We start from the raw sequence: 18,708 nt of genomic DNA, 5'->3' as shown, positions 1-18,708 counted from the left end.
AATAGCAGATTTAATGGAGGTTTTTTAAAAAAAGCACCAACAATGAAAAAGAAATCTGCTTTTTCCTGGCAGAAGATTCAAAAACAAGACTTTCGTCAGAAAGCTTTGAGACTTAAAGTGGGTGGCTCCTCCAAGGGAGGGCCAGGAAGAAGCAGGCATCAGCCTGATCTCCTGGGTAATTGATAGAAGTGTGTTCATACTTCTCAGGTGGGATCTGACGGGAACTGTAGGGTTGCCACTTAGCTGGGTAACAGCAGTACTCCTATCCCAGAGTAGCTGAGAAGTTAGTTCTGATTGGCTTGTAGGACTGGTTCTGTCTGAGGCAGTGCAGGCTTGTTAGAAAGCAGCCAGAGGAACAAGTGTGGCCTTTAGTATTTCAGATAGTTGTGCCCACACGATTCAGGCCCTAAAAGCAAATAGCCTAGCTTTGTATTCTGGATAGTGGCCATACAGCAGTACTTAGTGTATCAGGGTGCCAGTAATATAGAACTTTATAAACCTAAGCAAACGGGCTAAGGTTTCATTAAAAAATGATTCATGTAGGATGGAGCATTTGGGGCGGGGGGCAGCTGCTGTTTTAGCTATGAAAATCCCACTTTTAAAAAGGAAAAGTGTTTTGGGTGACTGAGAGATATGTAGGTTTAGCTTATAAAAGGACATTTTTACACAAAATGCGATACAAAATCAGCCTCAAGCATCTCTCAGGTCTTTTAAGATAAGGTAAAGCCATTCAGGTGTTTTGAGGGATTGGTGTTCCTGTGCTGTGTATGGAAGGCAGTGCCTTGGAAGGATGCTCCCCTGCCAGCGAGCCTCTGGATGCTTCCTGAGTCTTTTGTTTGTTTACTTTTGAGACAAGATTTTGTTGTGCTCTGTCTGGCCTGAACTAACCGAGATTCCTTGTCTCAGCCTCCTTGAGCTGGAATTATAGGTGTCACTATACCTGGGATTCTAAGTAGGTGATTGGAAGAGGTCTGTATAATGGGAGTATTGAAAGGCTAGGCTGGAAGACAGCTTTTAGAACCATGTGATCTTACAGAAAGGATGTAAAAGCCACAGAATGCAAGGCTGCCGCTCATTTACTGCAGGTTCTTACTTTAGCAAGTAAGGTGTGCTTTATTTGCCACAGTTTCATGCATTCTATTCCTTTCTCTTTGCTTATGCCACTGCAGCCCTCCCAGTTCCCTATCTAAGTACAGAAAAGCCACAGTAATTAAGTCATAAGCAAGAGCACATGAATGTTTAGAAGATAGAAGGGCAAGTTTTAAATACTAGCTTGTGAAATCAGTAGTATCACTTTTAACACCATATCCCTCATCTTTCACAGGGAACACTGGTGTTAAAAACAGAGTAGAATAAATGAATACACAGGGCATTTAACCCCCAAGGTCACAAGTTAGTAACAGTGCGTCTGATGTATTTTCATTGGTAAGGGCAAGTCTTCTTGGCTGGGGATAGGGCTGTATGTTTGACTCTTCAGAGTACCAAATAGCTTCCTGAAGCATCTCTGTACTTTCTAAGAATAGCATTTTGTCCTTGTGTTTTCACCTTGAAACAAAAGTATAATCCCATTCTATACCCTTGAGCAGCACGCTTGGTTTGTTTTGGTTTGTTCTCTTGAGTTTTTTGTTTGTTTGGTGTTTGTTTTAAGATTAATCTTAACATTGCTTTTAAAAATTAATCTGGATTTTCTGAGGTTTTCTTGAAACCTTTCACTGCTTTGTAGAAAGTGAAATATAGATGGTCTTGGCAAGGGCAAAGCAAGAAATTGATAGATAAAACTTCAGTGTATGGGGGGTTTTCATTGAGCAGAAAATGAATCACTTAGACCAACAACCTTCTGGTTCTTTAAAAAATATATTATCTACATAGTATATAAAATGTGGGGAGAAAATAGATGACCAGAGAGATTGAGTACGTAGAGCATGTCCTCTTTTGGCTAAAACTAGGTTGCATGCAAGATCCAATTTAAATCCTACCTCAATAAAGTAGTCACCTGATTGGCTCATAAATGTGGATTTAAAAAAAAAAACTTCATTTATAGTAAGAAAAACATATTAGGTTTCCTGATTTAGCCTTTTAGGCCTTCTTTTGTCCCTTGATCTCACAGCCCTTTGGAATTCAAAGGTATCTTGTAAATAAAAGTTTTCTTAACATGATAACTTGACACCTGGAATTCCAATAACTTGAATTTATCTGGTAGAACTATTACTTTGAGTGGGGTGGACACAAGTGTAGGCTTTAGCCATTAAATGATACTTCTGTAGTTGTTTTTAAATATACATTTACTTTTACTTAGAAAACAAAGTAGATTTTCTATGGTTATGATGTCAAATAACCTTAAAGATGTGGATAAGCCTCTTGAGTTCATGTATGGTAGATGCCTAACTAATAAACAATGCAGTAAGATTCAGATCTGAAATATTTGTTTTCAAAACTACTTTAGACACAGAAAATTTATTTTTTCATTTCTCAGTCCTCAAGTTGCATGGTTATCTACAGTTTTTAAAAGGTAGCACAATTTTCCATATTAAAGTATTGATTTAAGAATATGGACATTCCAAATAGATCAGGGTTTTTTGTTTTTTGTTTTTTGTTTTTTTCATTTAAGGAACACTTTACTATAGGAGGGTTTGTCTTTGGACCAGGATGGACACTGCAGGAAATAATATTATGAGACCTATTTCTTTGATGCAAACAGCACATGGGACTGGCTCCAGCCACTGAGAATGGATGATGTTAGCATGTGACCTGAGATTTCTTCCTGCCCTTAATAAGTTACTATTTCAATAATTAAAAACAACTCAAGTTGTGACCTACTGTCTTTGTACTTGGATTCTTTAAATACAGACACAAATGTAATTTTTAAAAATACTTACCTTTTGTCCATATTTTGGAGTCAAGGGTTTAAAGAAATTGGCCTTCTAAACTAAAACGTCACTTCAAAAGCATCAGCTCACAGTGGTAACCGTCTCCAATGCAATCACAGGGGAACATATTCTTTAACAAATTTGCTGTCACTTTCCTTAAGGGAAGGATTAGTTTTACAGTCTGATCTGTTAGTATCATCTTCTTGAGCTGTGTTGACACTACCTCTCGCACTGAAGACTATAACTGCAGCATGAATCGGGGCAAGCCAGGGTATAAACTGGTTATCTCTACACGAGCAGCACTTCCCCACCCTGTGGTGTTATTACCAAGAATATCCAAGTACGGATTTTCTAGAGAAACATCTGTGGTTTGAAAAGATTTATAATCCAGATGGTTTCTTTGAGAATAAATGTACTTGATAATTTAAAATTAAAGTCTTTCAGAAAAATTGAGTGTTTTCTTTATGGGTTTTTTAAAGATTGTGTGTGAGAGTGTGGGGGGAGGGGGGAGAGAGAGTGTGTGTGTGTACATTCCATTGGCTTGTCTGTTAGGGTCTTTATCATTGGAAACAGAAAAAAACCTTAACAGTGTCTCAAATTATTCAGCAATTAAGATGGAAAAATGCCTAAGGGAACTCTTTATGACAGCAGAAAGTGTTACTGAAAATATAATAGACACTGACTATCCTATTTAGACCATGTGGTTCTGGGCTTGTCTGGGAATTACTACTCTGAACTTCTGACACATGATGGTATAGTTAAATCTCATAGTTACAATAGTTATTACAGAGTGCTTAACCAACAAAACATATATAATTACAGTGCTAGACTTACCCATTTCTGGGAATCTGAGCAGTAAAAGGCTCCAACTGCCCCTGCTGGTACTGTGAGAAGGTAGATGCAATGGCAGCTGTGAAGTTGGAAATAAGTGGGTTTTCTGTGCTTCTCCATGTCCTTCGGCGGCCAGTATTGCCTCGCTGTCTCCTGACACTCAGAGATGTTCTTACTGATGCTTCACACAAGATGCCTTCATGTAACGTGCACCTCCATATCTCTTCCATGCTCATGGCTGTGTTCCTTTCCTACATGGATTCATAGATGGGTATTTAAAAGTTTAACAGCAGAATGAATTCTTAGTGAGTTGCTAGTGGTCTGTTAAAAAAAAACTCAAAGTATTAACACACACAAACACACATGCCCTAGCTGTATGCAGCATCACCAGAAGAACGCAATCAGAAATATTAGACTTGACATAGAGACTAAGATATTGGGTTGTGGGATCAGCTCTCACAATTTACTGTTGTATAAGTTGCTGTGACTGTCAGAGCCATGGTGAAGGCCATCTTATGGAAGGGCTGATAAATGGACACATGAAGGATGGTTACGTGGTTTGTTTTTTTTTTTCTGTTCTGACTTTTATTAACTCAATGAGTTGTTGATGTTGCTGCAACAAGGATGCTGTAAGGTAACCGGGTATTGTGTTTGTCTTTTCTACATTTGAGGTTTGTTAAAAGGCCAGAATTGGATGCTATCACTGGCAGAAACTCTTGAATGAGTGGATAACTGTGAGATAAATCACAAAGTGTAAAGTGCTCATTAGACAGTGTCAAGTGAGCAAATGAAAAAAATGTGAAGCATCAAAACAACAACAGCAACGTAAAGCAGAAATAGAAGAGCTGGAACTTGCTGAAGCACATGACTCAAACTGTGTTCCTCTCTGGTGATCCTAAGAGTCCCCGGGATACTTGGTGCTCTTCTTTAAAGGGGAGCAAAGCTTTTCTTGATACCCCCCCATGAAAGAGTAGTTCCAGGAATGAACACGCCACAAGAGGGCTAACCCCTCTGATGTGTGTTGCAACGGTGGCCACAGAGGACCATCTGGGTATTGTAGGTGTTCAACCACCCACCTTGAAAAACTGGTATTGAAGCAGAACACGCATACAGAAGGAGGATTGTCCCCTGACTCTGGTTGTTGAGCCATATGGTGTTACGTCTGACCTCAAAATGAATTCAGTGCATTTCAGACCTGAGGTACAGCTGGTGTGGGGAAATCTAAGAGCAGGTGGTTCCCTTAACAGCTGTACTTACAGTTAGGGACAGCAAGAAAGACAATTTTATGCTTATTTAAGCCTTCATTGGTTATCTGAAATATATACTTGTTCCCTTGCCTTTTGCCATAATTTTTTTTTTATAAAATCACAGAAAATGATATTTTTCTCTTCCTTTTTAGACATATTCTCAATTGATAAATTAATCTAAGATTTTAAGTTAATAATTAAACAATAGTAGATAAACTAAAAGAGTACTAAAAATAATCTTGAAATAGATTCTAATTCTGGAAATATGCAAAGCAAAGTCACACTGGGAAGGACTAATGCTGTACCCCACTAAATGCTGCATCTATGGTGACCCTTAAATGTGAATGTCTGTATTTGTTCTGCAAATGTTAAGACAATCATTTTCATGTGTGAAATAAAATATAAACCACTTTTAGCACAATAAATTAAAAAGTTTTAATTTTTTAAAAATTTATTTGACAAGTTTTCCTTCACTGATTGAACTATGATGCAGAGAAAGAAATGTATTTTCTTGTAAATAATTTAAGAACCAAGGTATGAAACCAAAAAAAAAAAACCAGGATAATATTCCTAGTTTTATTGTCTGTCCTTTGTCACCCCTCCCACATTACTAAGATTTAATCACTGTGACAGGCTACCCAACTGAGGCTGTGATTAGGGGTAGAGATATAGTCTGGAACATTAATGAACTGTGGTAAGAGACTGTATCCACGTGAAGGTAGGATGACTTTTTTAATTTATATGAAAAGCTCCAAATTTGCTTTCTAGGATGGAATTACTGGAGCTGAGTTGCTGGGCTCAGCAAATGGTCAAGTAGCAAAAGAAGTGTGTTACCCAGGTGTTCAAGATACTCTCTCTGGCATTAGAGGAAAGCCAGAGCTTATCTTGGCATAATCTTAAAGAGTCTCTATTTAAATGGATGTACAGTAAAAGAGTTAAATGAGCTATGTATGTTTTGAAATGATTTGTAGTGATCTGTCCCTGGTTTCACTGTGGTGATTGCTAAGGTAGAGTGGATGGACCCTAGGTAAGCTTAGAAAGATTGGGGGATTTAGGGTCACTTTCCATTTTCTCTTCTGTACATCAGTCACCTTCCTCCATTCCTTTCTCCTCTTTACCTAGTTTCCCATAACTGCTCAAATGCCAACTTCAGACTTTACTTTTCTGAGAAACATTTAAAAGGGAAAAACACAATCCCCAAAACAAAGGAAAATCCTGACCTTTATAAACTTTTAGGAGCGGTAGTTGGTTTCATTTCCCACACTTTAGTTCAGCATAACAGATATAATAGGGACCATGGAGCATCCAGGTACCAGTTGGGACTGAAATTATGAAGTGAGAGGGTGCCATTACACCTCAGCATAGGCAACTTCTTAACTCTTTTCCAGGGAGAGCTGCAGGGAGACATAGCTATGGAATCAAGGCTAAGCGTTCACTTCTGGGTTGTAACACTCTCAAGCTTACTAGACAGCCCAGATCAAAGATAGAAACTTTTTTTCTTTAAATTTGTAAAGTTGGGTAACAAGATGGCTGTTGAGTAAGGTACAAGCAGCCAAACCCACAACCTGAGTTAACTTACCTCCAGGATCCATGTGGTAGAAAGAGAATTAACCCCGGCGAGTTGCCTCTCATGCAGTGGCCCGAGCATTTAAGTTAATAATTTTGTAAAGGATTTTGGGAGTGGCTATTTGTTTATTTGGGGTGTTTTGTTTTGTTTTGTTTTGAGACTGTGCAACTTTAGCTGGAAATTTGTAAATTTTTTGTATATTACTTCTCCCCAAGCTGATTATGCTGAGAATTTGTATACTGGTGTTAACAACTATCTTTATAAGTTGATGAAAGGGAGAGGCAAGCCTTCAGGTCACTGAAGTAATGATCAAAGAATGGTAGAGAAGATTGATTTAAAAGAAGTATCTGCTGGCCTGCGTTGGGGGATTTTGGCCTGGGTTTCTATCAGCTTTTAGTAATGAGGAACCCAGAGATGTGCCTCCGCCATATTTACTGCATGGGCTGGATTAGGCTTAAAGCTATTTGGGTACATACCCATTCATATTGCAAGGCGGTTGTTGTTGTTGTTGTTGTTGTTGTTTCAAAGAGTTTCTCTATGTAGCCCTTGCTATCCTAGAACTGGTTTTATAGACCAGTCTGGCCTCAGACTCAGAAATCTGACTGCCTCTGCCTCCTGACTGCTGGGATTAAAGGCGAGCACTAACATGCCTGGCTCAAGTTAATTTTGAAATGGTTTAAATTAATTAGCTAATCGTTTTTAACAAACAAGGACTGAGTGGTCCTATGCTCAGAACCTGGCTTTATACACTCTATGGTAGAGATAAGAGACTAAGGCACTAACCCAGCTTTTAACAATCTTCCCGTCTTCCTATCCATCCCGTTTCTAAGCTTACACAGTATTTTGTAAGTGTGGCATTCTAGAGATATGCTAAGAAAATTATACATAAGTCTATGCTAATGTTACTGTGCTTAAGTGCTTCTCTTTATTGTAGTTGCTATGGTCCAAGTCGCATTAATACCTTGCTCTCCCTCTTCTACCTCCTACCTTCACTTCTAAATAGCTGTATCCCAGGTAGTTAGCACAGGAAAGTATGAATTGATCTCCAATGCAGGTAAAGCTAATAAATGTGATTTAGGATGAAAGCCACTGTGTAAGTGCTTGAGATGTTGTTATTACTGCTCTCATGTGCTTTAGTATTTTTAAATTGTGCATCCTTTTAAGTAGATTATTTGTTCACCACAGTCTCCATTATATCTAAGCAAAGCCTTCAAAGAATTTCTAAAACCTTTTCATTTCTCTCTGTAGGTTGTTGTTTCGTAACATTTTATACAAGAAAAGCTGCACTTGAGGCCCAGAATGCACTGCACAATATTAAAACTTTACCTGGGGTGAGTCGGTTTACTTTTATATCAAAATCACTTTATTGCTTGAAAATGGTTCTTTCAACTAACGGTTCTAGCTATGAGTTCTTAGTGCCAAAAATGGCTTTGGTTTTTTGAGGAGTCCATGCTGACCCCTCTGTTCCCCGCAGTAGCCCGGCTAGCTGGCCAGCCCACAGAGAAGGGCTGGCATTACCACTGATGGGAACAACTCTCAGATAGCACACCCCCTGGTTAGAAAATCAGAGGTCCCCTGCTGGGTACAGCAGCTGCTAAGGAGGACTGGGTAGGTTAAGATTTTAAAGGTGGGGGTGACCAGGCACACACAAGCAAAGCAAATGGAAAAGGGAAAGCTCTTACTCTGCAGGATCCCCTTTTCAATTTCAGGCTTTAGATTTTCATTTGAAAGGACAGAATGTACTCTGTATAGACATAATATTAGAGCTCTAATGACTTCTAAACAGTCAGTGGTGTTAACAAAGTCAATGTGTTAATGGCAAGCGTGTGCCTTCGTGTTGGTGCAGAGCAGAACACAGAAAGCTCACAATGCTTGCTTTCATTTCCTTCCTGGTAATAGCTGACAAATTAGTACAGTGCATTAGAAATGAACTGATGTTGTATATATTTCATCAGGGTGTATCAGATTTTTGTGGGACTTTCATATATTGCATGGTAGTACAAATTGTCCTTTGCTGTTTATTTGGTATATTTTCTCCATTTACCTAAACTTCAGTGGTGAGTTAATTTAATAACATAATGATGTGTGTTAGTTATAACAAAGGATTTGTGGTAAACACTGCAAGTACCCTGATGTTATTGAAATGTGTTTTGCTAAGAAGAAAAGGAGGGTAAAATGCTTCTAATGTTTCAGGGCATAACTTCAATGTTTGGTTCCTTGCCTGTACCTGTACATGTACACAAACCATGTACAGTATATGAATACTGATATGGGCATGGGCACACATAAGTATTTTAGCCTCCTACTTCCCCGAAGATAGAATTCATGTAATCAGCTTAGGCCTTCTGAAAACCTTACAAGTTTGTAGTAGAATGATGCTAAACACAGCTGGATCTGCGACCCCTACACATCTGTAGCAGACGTGCAGCTTGGTCATCATGTGGGTGGGAGTAGGGGCTGTCTCTGACTCTTTTGTCTGCCTTTGATCCCTTTCCCGTAGCTGGGCTGTTTTGTCTGGCCTTGTCGGGGAGGATTCACTTGGTACTGCTGCAACTTGATGTGCCAGTGGCTTGATACCCATGGGGGCAGGGAGGGGGGTAAGGGGGGATTCCTTCCCTTCTCTGAGGAGAAAAGGAAGGGGAGGGGAGGAAGGTAAAAGGGCGGGACTGGGAGGAAAGGAGGAAGGGGCTGCAATTAGGCTGTAAAGTGATTAAATAAATTAATTAATGGAAAAAAACAAGAAAGATGCTTAGCAAAAGATTTTCAAAATATAAGCTTCTTTGAGGTCGATAGATTTTGAGACAGAATCTTGCTACCCTTGCTGACATCTAAGTAAAGTGCTGGGATTACAGGCGAGTGATGCCACATTTAGTCAAAGTATTAACTTCTTAATCACCAAGGATAATAAATTAGTGAACTCAGGTGTTCAGCCATCCCACGTTGGTGTTTCTCTTTTTCATTTGAGCAAGTGAAACTGTAGAAAAGCAAGTGTGTAGCAACAGAGTGATCCCCCGGGGAACTACTTCCTAAAACTTCCAAAGTGATTCTTAGTAAGATGGCTTTTGTTAAATATTCTTTTATCATTAACTTAAAAACTTAGTATTTAAGCTCCATTCTTGATGTAAGTGAAAATCTTCCCAATATAATTCTAGAAAGGTGTAGGCAAATATTTATTGCCTTGGACCAAAAAAAAAAAAAAAAAAAATCTTTTAAATTAACTTTTACATGTCCAGATTTTAATCCAGACTACTCTGTGTTCCTGTTCATTAAAAATAAATGATTTACAATAATTAACACACAGAACCCCTTCTTGATGCATTAAAAATTATTTTTAGTCATGAACTGCTCTGTACTGTATAACGTATCATGTAGTTCGGTGCCACATAGTTTGGTTCATTTGATTACATGCCTTGAGGAGAAGCTCAATTCTCGCTATGATGTCTTCCTGTGCAAAGGTGTTTTCCAGAAACCAGAGTTCGGTGATAAAGCCAGCTGACCACAGGTCAATATTTTATTGCCCAGTTTAAAGCTTTGTATTAACACAGAACAGGAAATACAAAGCTGGTGGTATTTTTTTCACACCCAGTAATATTTGATGATTAGTACAATTTACTAGAAACCTGGGGTGACTATGAATGAGATCTATTGAAATGCACAGAAGTACTGATAGCTACGCTTGGGGTTGGGAGATGTCTTAACTCTGATCTTACACACAAACAGATCTTCTATATGTTTCCCAAATATTGCATGTTCTTTTCTTCTAAAATTTAAGAATAGAGACTTTAGAAACCTGTAATTGAGGACAGTTATTTGGGAGTTGGTGCAATGCCTGGAGAAATGGCTCAGCAGTTAAGAACACTGGCTACTTTCCCAAAGGACAGAGGTGCAATTCCTAGCACCCACATAGTGGCTTTCCCAGGGGATCTGATGCTGTTTTCTGGTCTTGTTGGGCACTAAGCACATGGTACACAAACATACTTGCAGACAAAACACCCATACACTAAAATAAAGAATATATTTTTAAATTTTTGTTTGTTTGTTTTTTACTTTTTATTAATTTATTCTTGTTACATCTCAGTGGTTATCCCATCCCTTGTATCCTCCCATTCTTCCCTGTCTCACATTTTCCCCTTATTCCCCTCCCCATTTTAAAATAAATAAACTGTGAATTGAAAAATACAATTGATGGAACATTTTTCCAACTCAGTTTTATAGGCTGAGTTACTTGAAGCAGATTAAACAAAATTTTGAGAAGCCAGACATGACTAGTAAGATTCAAAGCTTCCCACAGCACATACACTGCGACATTTGCCTTTTCACTCGTGCTTGGTGGGGATAGAAGCTCACATCTTGCATTTATGTGTAGCTTTGTCTTACAAACATCACACTTAACAGCTGCAGGGAAAACATGAAAGTGGTTGCCTTTCATATGTGAGCCTTTGGTAGACAGTAAGAAATGCGACCAGACATAAAAGATTAATGCATGTTCTTGAAGAAAAAAAAATATTACAGGGTACCTTGCTGTGTGATTACAGGCCTTAGAATTAGTCAATATTTCCATATTTCTGAACCAACATACACCTGTTTTCCCACTGTGAAGTGAAGGCAGGACTTGATTTAGCAGAAACCCTGCTGTGCTAAATCTCTCATTAAATACCTGGTGAGTTCAGTAATTTAAAGTTGTAGCAGTACTATTTTAACTGGTTGCCTTCATATTATAAAAAAAATCAAAAAAAATAAGAAATTAATGATACACTTTGCCATATGCCTTCAGTTTCTGTGTGAATATAAATAAGAGGGACAAAGAAAAGCTCATCATCCACTGACGCTTTAAATCTTCTCTCGTTGCCGTCATGTTTGTTGGATAAAGTCCATTGCTTGCTGCCTCTTTTCTGAAATGGCCAAACTTTTCAATTTATAATAAGATCAAATAGTATGGGTTTTTCTTTCTTGTACAGTTCATGTTTTGTACCCTAAGAAATTTTTTGTTGTATAGTAGAACTTGATTAATGCTTCGGGTTTCCATTTGGTCTTGTGCAACATTTTTCCCATCGTGAAAGAAACAAAGAACTTGAGTAGTAGTAGTAGAGGAAGGGACTGCACTGGTAGGACCGTCTGTCAGAACAGTCCATGTGTCTGCCTTCAGCTGTGCTTGAAGCGCCCTCCTTTTCATTAAGTAGGATGTGACTGAGGTGAAGACATGGAGACCTTTTTGGTAACCCTAATGAATATAAGCCTGTTCTGCTAATAATACTTCATGAGGTTAACAAACCACAAGTAGTTACTCAGCAGCTGCTGTGTCCCAGGAACTACCTGGCCTCTTGGTCTAGCTGAAGGACAGTAGACAGTTATATACCCTTGATCTATGCGTTAGTGCCTTTCTATTTCTGAAAAACTAGGGAAATTATGTGCGCACACACTCCTCACCTCCCTCTCTCCCTCTCTCCCTCCCTAGTAAGTAGTACACTTAGAGTTTGAAGGGGAATATTGTATCCCTGTGTGAACAGGCTAGATTTCCTATTGTGAATTTCCTGCAACAATTTTTGACTGACTTTTCTATTCCTATACCATTTATGTTCTTGGAAAAACTATAGTTGCCTGTGATCTGAAGGCATGTCACAGTAAGGTTAAAGGATGTCTCCTTTTGAGATAAGAATATAATATATCCCAATCACAGAGTTCTGGACTCATATATGCAAAGCTTTAGGTTCAATCCCCAGTACCATGCGCAGAGAACATATATATATATATATATATGATAATATATATTATATATAATACATATATATTAATTAAAAATAGTGTCTCAAGGAGAGCAGGAAGAGGTAGGTATATGGGCAACTTTGGAAAGAGGAAAGAAAGATTGTAATTAAATTACAATCTCAAAAATACACAACAACAGCAACAAAAGATAGTCTCCTTTTTTCTTTGTTGAGGCAAAAAAAAAAAAAAAAATACAGCCCAAGCTTATCCCAAACTTGCCTTCACCTCCCCAGAGCTTGCGTCACAGCTGTGTGCAGCCACTCTCAGCTATAGTCTCCTCTCAGACAGCTAAAATTTAGCTAACAGGACAGCACCATCCTGTCAGGATCTGCCATTGTGTGTTCCAGAGAAGACATTCTCATGATGGCAGCCTGGATTATGTATTTTGTTTTCACTTATCTAGTTTATTTTGTTCAATTAAAAACAAAATAAGTATAAGGCACAGAAAGACTTGTAAGACCTTTCAGTGATCAGATGTTGGAGCCACATATTCTCATCCAAGAATAGCCCTAGGCCATGCACCACTTGGCCCGAGATTTTAGCACACACGGTCCGTAGCAGTAAGATTGGGGACTGAAATCTACAGCATTGTCAGTGCAGCATTCTCGGTATAAATTAATTTAATAAAGGATGTAATATCAGAGAATACAATTTGGAAAAGCTCTTAAGCTTTAACAGCAAAGAGGAATCTGAAATCTAAATCTCTTGTAAAATATTAATCACAAATTTCTTTCAGACATTTTTTATGAGTATGTCTTATCCTTTTCTTTTTAGAATCGCTACCAGTTTTATTATATGCAGTTTATATTAAGGAGATACTGCCTAGTGAAGGCATACCGAAATGTGTTTTATAGTAACATATGCAGTGTGAGCAAGGACTACATATAGATTTGAGTTATGAAAACAAATGGTCCTGGTACAGAAGCTGAAAAAACAATGGTCTCCTAGGACAAGGATGCTCACTCATAGGATGTGAATGGGGCCCCTTTTCTGGCTGCCCTGAAGGGATAATTTACCCATGTGGGTAGACACCTTCCTCTCAAGTGGAATTTGAGACTAAGCTAACTATAGAACAGTTTTCATGTCCTTAACAGTAGACTGCAAGGGTTTATTATTTTCTGCAGAATAACCAGACTCTCCCTGGGACCAAATTCAATTTACCCATTGTACTGTATTCTGAGTCACGCATTCTCTTTGAAGCACCTCCTCTAATTATTAATGTGTATTTAATGCCTTTGTTTTCAGAGCCATGATTATCATTTTACCTTTATCATTATTATTTCTGTCATGAAAATCTCTCAACTCTTTCATCTCCATATCATGGAAAAAAAACTAAATAAATAAGAATAAATAAGCCATGCTATTTGAATTAGTTTCTAACTAGACCAACTTGAATAAGTTTCTTCTCAGGTGTCCTTTATTTAAATTTATGAAAAGAATAACCAAAACATCTTTTTAAGTAGGTTTGCATATCTAAAATTTTGTTTCAAGTATAATATAAAATTTGAGTTCACTCATTCAACTAATATTTAGTATAGTTTTATTGCTTTTCAGGTACTTTTCTGGGTACTAGGGAATACAGAATAGTAGCATTGCCTTTCGTAACTGAATCAAGAGGAAAATGATTGGGCCATGTTTTTATAAGTAAATTTTCAATAAGTAGCTATAGGAAATTTAATTTACAGATAATAGGCTAATCTTACTTATTCCGGTATTTCCAAAGTAGTCAAATTTTACTTTGAAAAGAAGTATAATTCTGCTTGTATCATAAAGATGAATATAGATTTGTTAATATATACATATGTATATGTATTTCTATGTGAATGGTGATCTGATTCATTCTACCTATTTAGAAATCTGTATGTTTGTGCACATCTTTATACAGTCATAAAGAGATGAGTCAAGTAAATGCAGGAACATAAAATGCACAGTCTTGCTCTCTTATTTTGCCTGTCCAATATATTCTTAATTACATCACTATAGTCACCTGTCTCAGGTCCTCAGTGCAATAGCAGTTGTTATATTTCAATGAGAGTTTTAGCATTGCAAGAGAATATTGGAGAGTTGCTATGAAAAACTGATGTCCGACTCGATACCCTATGCGCATATACAGGGGGAGGAGGCCCCCTCAGTCACAGACATAGGGGAGGGCAATAGGGGGAAGCGGGAGGGAGGGAGGAATGGGAGGATACAGGGGGAGGAGGTTCCCTCAGTCACAGACATAGGGGAGGGGAGTAGGGGGAAGCGGGAGGGAGGGAGGAATGGGGGGATACAAGGGATGGGCTAACAACTGAGATGTAATTTGAATAAATGAATAATAAAAAAGGAAAATAAATAAATTAATTTTAAAAAAAAAGAAATGCTGATGTCTACTCCCTTTTACCTTAATAGCAGACTTGGAGACTGTGTAGCATGTTGCCTGTGAAGCTCCTGGAATCTGGAAAGAGATAGACTGTACAAGTTATTGTTTCTACTTGATAGCTTCTGTAGGCATGACCTCTTCTAGGCAACCATCCACAAAAAAAGTATATTTTCTATGGAATATATAAGCCAGAGCATCCATCTTTCTTTGCCTTCTTTAAGGCTTTCAGGGTCAAAGATGGGAGTTTTGAAGTAAAGCCAGATAATTATCAAATTCTGTCACTGCAGTATGAGATTGCATAAGAATTCATCACCTGGCCTGTGGCAGAACATTAATTCTTCATTGGGTACTGGACATGGCTCAAAAATACTTATGTCCAGTTGAAGCAGGCTGGCAAGTTTGTAGCCTCAAACTTGAGTCTCCCAAAGTAAAAGTGCATGACAAGGGAAAGTGGGGAGAATGCGCTCCTGAGAACACCAAGGTTCTTCTGCATCTACCAGGATGTAGAGGGGGTCAGGATCAAAAGAAGATTTAGAGCCCAACTTCCCAGCCAGGTCTGCTTAGTACAGAAGAGGCCATCGGTCACTTAACAGGGGAGACAGAAAAGAGCTTTACATACTCTGTTTGCTTTTTCTGTAAATTGTAGTGTACACAGATGCTCAGGAATCTCATTAGTATTATGACATAAACTATCAAAATTGTTTTCATAATAAAATAGTATTTCAACTACTGTTACAGCTATCACAGTCACTGAGATGAAAAGAAAAACAGTGAACAGTATGTGTAGGAAATTGCAAAAAAGGACAGCGTGTCAAATACTGTCAGCTTCCTCATTGTTCCTATCATCGATTCCTACGAGGACTGGAGACACATATGCCTCCTGCCGTCCCTTCCTCCATAAATGCTTTAAAGCATTTGAAACCGCTTCCTTCTTCACCTGCAAAATCAAGGTTCTAGACTAGCTGGTTTGGGTCCAGGAGCTTTTCTTTGTCTGTATGCACACAGGTTGTCGCCAGCCCATCATCTGCATTCTGAGGCCTATCTCTATCCAGCTGGTCTCCTGCCCTTACCCATTGGTCGGCTTCTCTGTTCTAAAGGGCAGACATGACAGGGCCTGAGGGTAATCTTAAAAGACTAAGTGAAACCTCTAAGCGTGAAGCAACAGGGAAAAAAGAATCATGAGCGATGACTTAAAAATGAGGAAACACTACAAATTTCAGCCTACCCACCACCATCACACACTACTGCGCTAGATACATTTGGAGCAATTCAGAAAGCAGCTGGGCTTATTACACTGTGGATTTCCTGATGAGGAAGCTTCCATTTGTGCAGTGGTCGTCATAACCATATAAGAAGCTGCTGCTGCTCCACTGCCCCTGCCTGTAAAGGATTGAACTCCACCACAGGTGAGGGGCCTGAGAAACAGAACCAGGAAGCAGATTCTTTTTTTTTTTTTTTTTTTTCCTTGAGACAGTGTTTCTCTGTGTATCCTTGGGTGTCCTGAATTCACTTTATAGACCAGGCTGGCCTTGAACTCACAGAGCTCCACCTGCCTCTGCCTCTGCCTCCTGAGTGCTGGGATCACAGGTGTGCACCACCATTCCCACCTAGGAAGCAGATTCTTTAGACACAGTGTAAAGAGACTAATTACAGCCCCCACCCAGCCAGGGAAACCACTGACTGCTGCACTGGGGCAGATAAACAGTCTGCAGAGGTCTTCATGCCTGCTCTCCTCTTCTCTCTTGTCCCACTGAATCATTGTTTTCATCAAGAGAAGAGCTAGTATAAAAAGATGAATCAGTGGAATATTAATCTTTCTGTTCACTGTGGTCTCTTGTTTTCATATGACGTTAAGGGAGCAGTCGTGTTTAGGTACAGATGACTTTTTGCCACCCCTTTAGGCCCACACTTTCCATGGCACTGTCACACTAGAGACAAGCAGCACAGAATGACAAGAAACCCATCTTTACCCCTTGAAGCTTAACTCAGTGACTTTCAGCCATGTTGTATATTCTACTCTGTGAGATGAGAAGCTTATGAACTTGTCCAAACACAGTATTATTGTTTCTCCAGAAGAGTACCTTTTAAAGTTACATACCAAGGAACTATGTGAGGTACTTTGTACCAAGTAGTCTGTGATGTCCAGTGTACAGAAGTATTGTCTGCAAGTCATAGCGATCAGGAAACTGTAAGTAAATTACCATCATTTCATATATTTTATTTGCTGGCTGTGTAGCAGAGAAATAGTTACAGAACATCCAGATAAGTACGTTTCTATTAAATTTTGCTTCTATAAATGGTTTTATAAATGATTTCTGTTTTTCAGGGGCTTTCAAAATTTAAATAATTTAATAAAATAATAGTAAATATTCAGTCAATAAAAATTACAGTTAGGGCCTGGAGAGATGGCTTAGCAGTAAGAGCACTGGCTTTTCATCCAGAGGATCCAGGTTCAGTTCCCAGTACTGACATGTCCTAACCATAATCACATGTCACAGCATATAACCATCTGTAACTACACTTCCACATGATCCAACACCCTTTTCTGTCCTCTAGGCACTGTACATATGTAATATGTAGATATACTTGCAAGCAGAACACTAATACATATAAAGTTAAAAACAAAGCTTAAAGATAAAGAAAAACTTTAAAAAATAACAATATTTATGATTACTATGTACTAGAACTAGGCCAAGAGTGCTATCTATGTACCTACCTACCTATATATGATTATGTATCATATATAATAAATATAAAGTACTGGCGGTTTATGTTTTGTTTCTGGTTGCCTTTGCAACCAGAGGTCTGTTAAGATTAAGAGAACTAAAGTTATTATACCGCATAAATAATTTTTTAAATAACAAAAATCAATGAATGACTATCTTGTAAGTAAAAAGTATACTTATCCAGGGGAGATAGATTCCATTACCCCCAGTTTAGACCCAAAGCTTTGTAGCAGTGAACCCTGTCATTAGTTCAGTGCAGTCATACTTAGTTCATTGCAAACATACTTTTAAATGCATAGAGAATAGTATTGGTATGCCAGACAAAGGGATGGTTCACATTCAAGGAAGAACTAAACAAGTATCACTGAATAACTTGCTCATGAATCTCTGTCATAAAGTGACTTTTGTCATTTCCGAGTCACAGTTATCCAAATGTAAAACCTTCATAGATTATTAACAAAAATTAAGTATCAGTGCAGAAAATAAGAGTCAAAAATCTTGGGAAATCCTGTAGCTGACTAAAATAGTTTTTTCTTTGTTTCTGTTTCTTATGTGGGTCAACAGAAGAATAAAAGACATGGAGTGAAAAAGTAGGCTAAATAATTCATATCCTGTAGTAGCTTAGCTTAGCCAACCTCCCTACTTTACAGATGAAGAAGGTCAGCTGATAGTGTGCTAACGATAACACATCCAAGGATTGGTGGAGTTAGGACAACAAACCATTCCATAGTCTCATAATTTCCCTATAAAATTATGCCAGATACAGTATTTTAAAGAATCAGAAATTTAGATCCAAATTACCAGTAGGATTTTTCTCCTACATAGGAGGTTGTTAGTGTTTTGTTTCCTTATTTTCATTTCTGAGGAAATCCTAAATGAATATTAATCATCTCTCTGGCCATATACCTAAAGTGATCATGAAGCAGATGAGTTTTGAACAAACTGAAGAAGAAAATGAGGAGCCCTTAGTGCTCGTCTGTCTGTACCTACAACTAGGGCAGTGATTCCTAATTTCATCTCTAAGGTAAGACTTTGGGAATCACGGGAAGATCTTAAAACTACCTATGCCAAAGCTATACCCTGGGTCGATTACATAAGAATCTTTCTTTATGGGAACCTGGAATCAGTACTTTTACAACGTCCTGGGTAGTTCCAGTGTCAGGCAAGTTTCACAACTGCTAGTTCAAGAAGTGGCCAATATCAGCTCCAAGAACTGGAAATTGATGAGCAAAAACCAAGTCTTCTTTCTCTGTAACTGTGGTTTTAGTGCAGAAGCCCTGGCTCCCGCAAGCCCAAAAACCTAGACCTAGGCTGCCATCAAAGTTAATTAAAGAAATGAATGATA

The 18,708-nt window shown here is 38.4% G+C and overlaps 1 protein-coding gene across 22 annotated transcripts in view; it reads left to right on the top strand.

The window, feature by feature from the left end:
* Window positions 1-18,708, top strand: part of Celf2 (CUGBP Elav-like family member 2) — an 833,341-nt gene that overhangs the window by 717,378 nt on the left and 97,255 nt on the right. For all 22 annotated transcript variants that reach the window (XM_051151384.1, XM_051151368.1, XM_051151379.1 and 19 more), the window contains one exon: window positions 7,761-7,843. In XM_051151384.1, the coding sequence (XP_051007341.1) occupies window positions 7,761-7,843 (83 nt within the window). The remainder of the gene's footprint in view (window positions 1-7,760; window positions 7,844-18,708) is intronic.

Source organism: Acomys russatus, chromosome 9, assembly GCF_903995435.1.
Source record: "Acomys russatus chromosome 9, mAcoRus1.1, whole genome shotgun sequence".
NCBI classification, from domain to species: domain Eukaryota; kingdom Metazoa; phylum Chordata; class Mammalia; order Rodentia; family Muridae; genus Acomys; species Acomys russatus.
The sequence above is the reverse complement of the archived record's forward strand: the minus strand, read 5'-3'. Positions and strand labels throughout refer to the sequence as shown.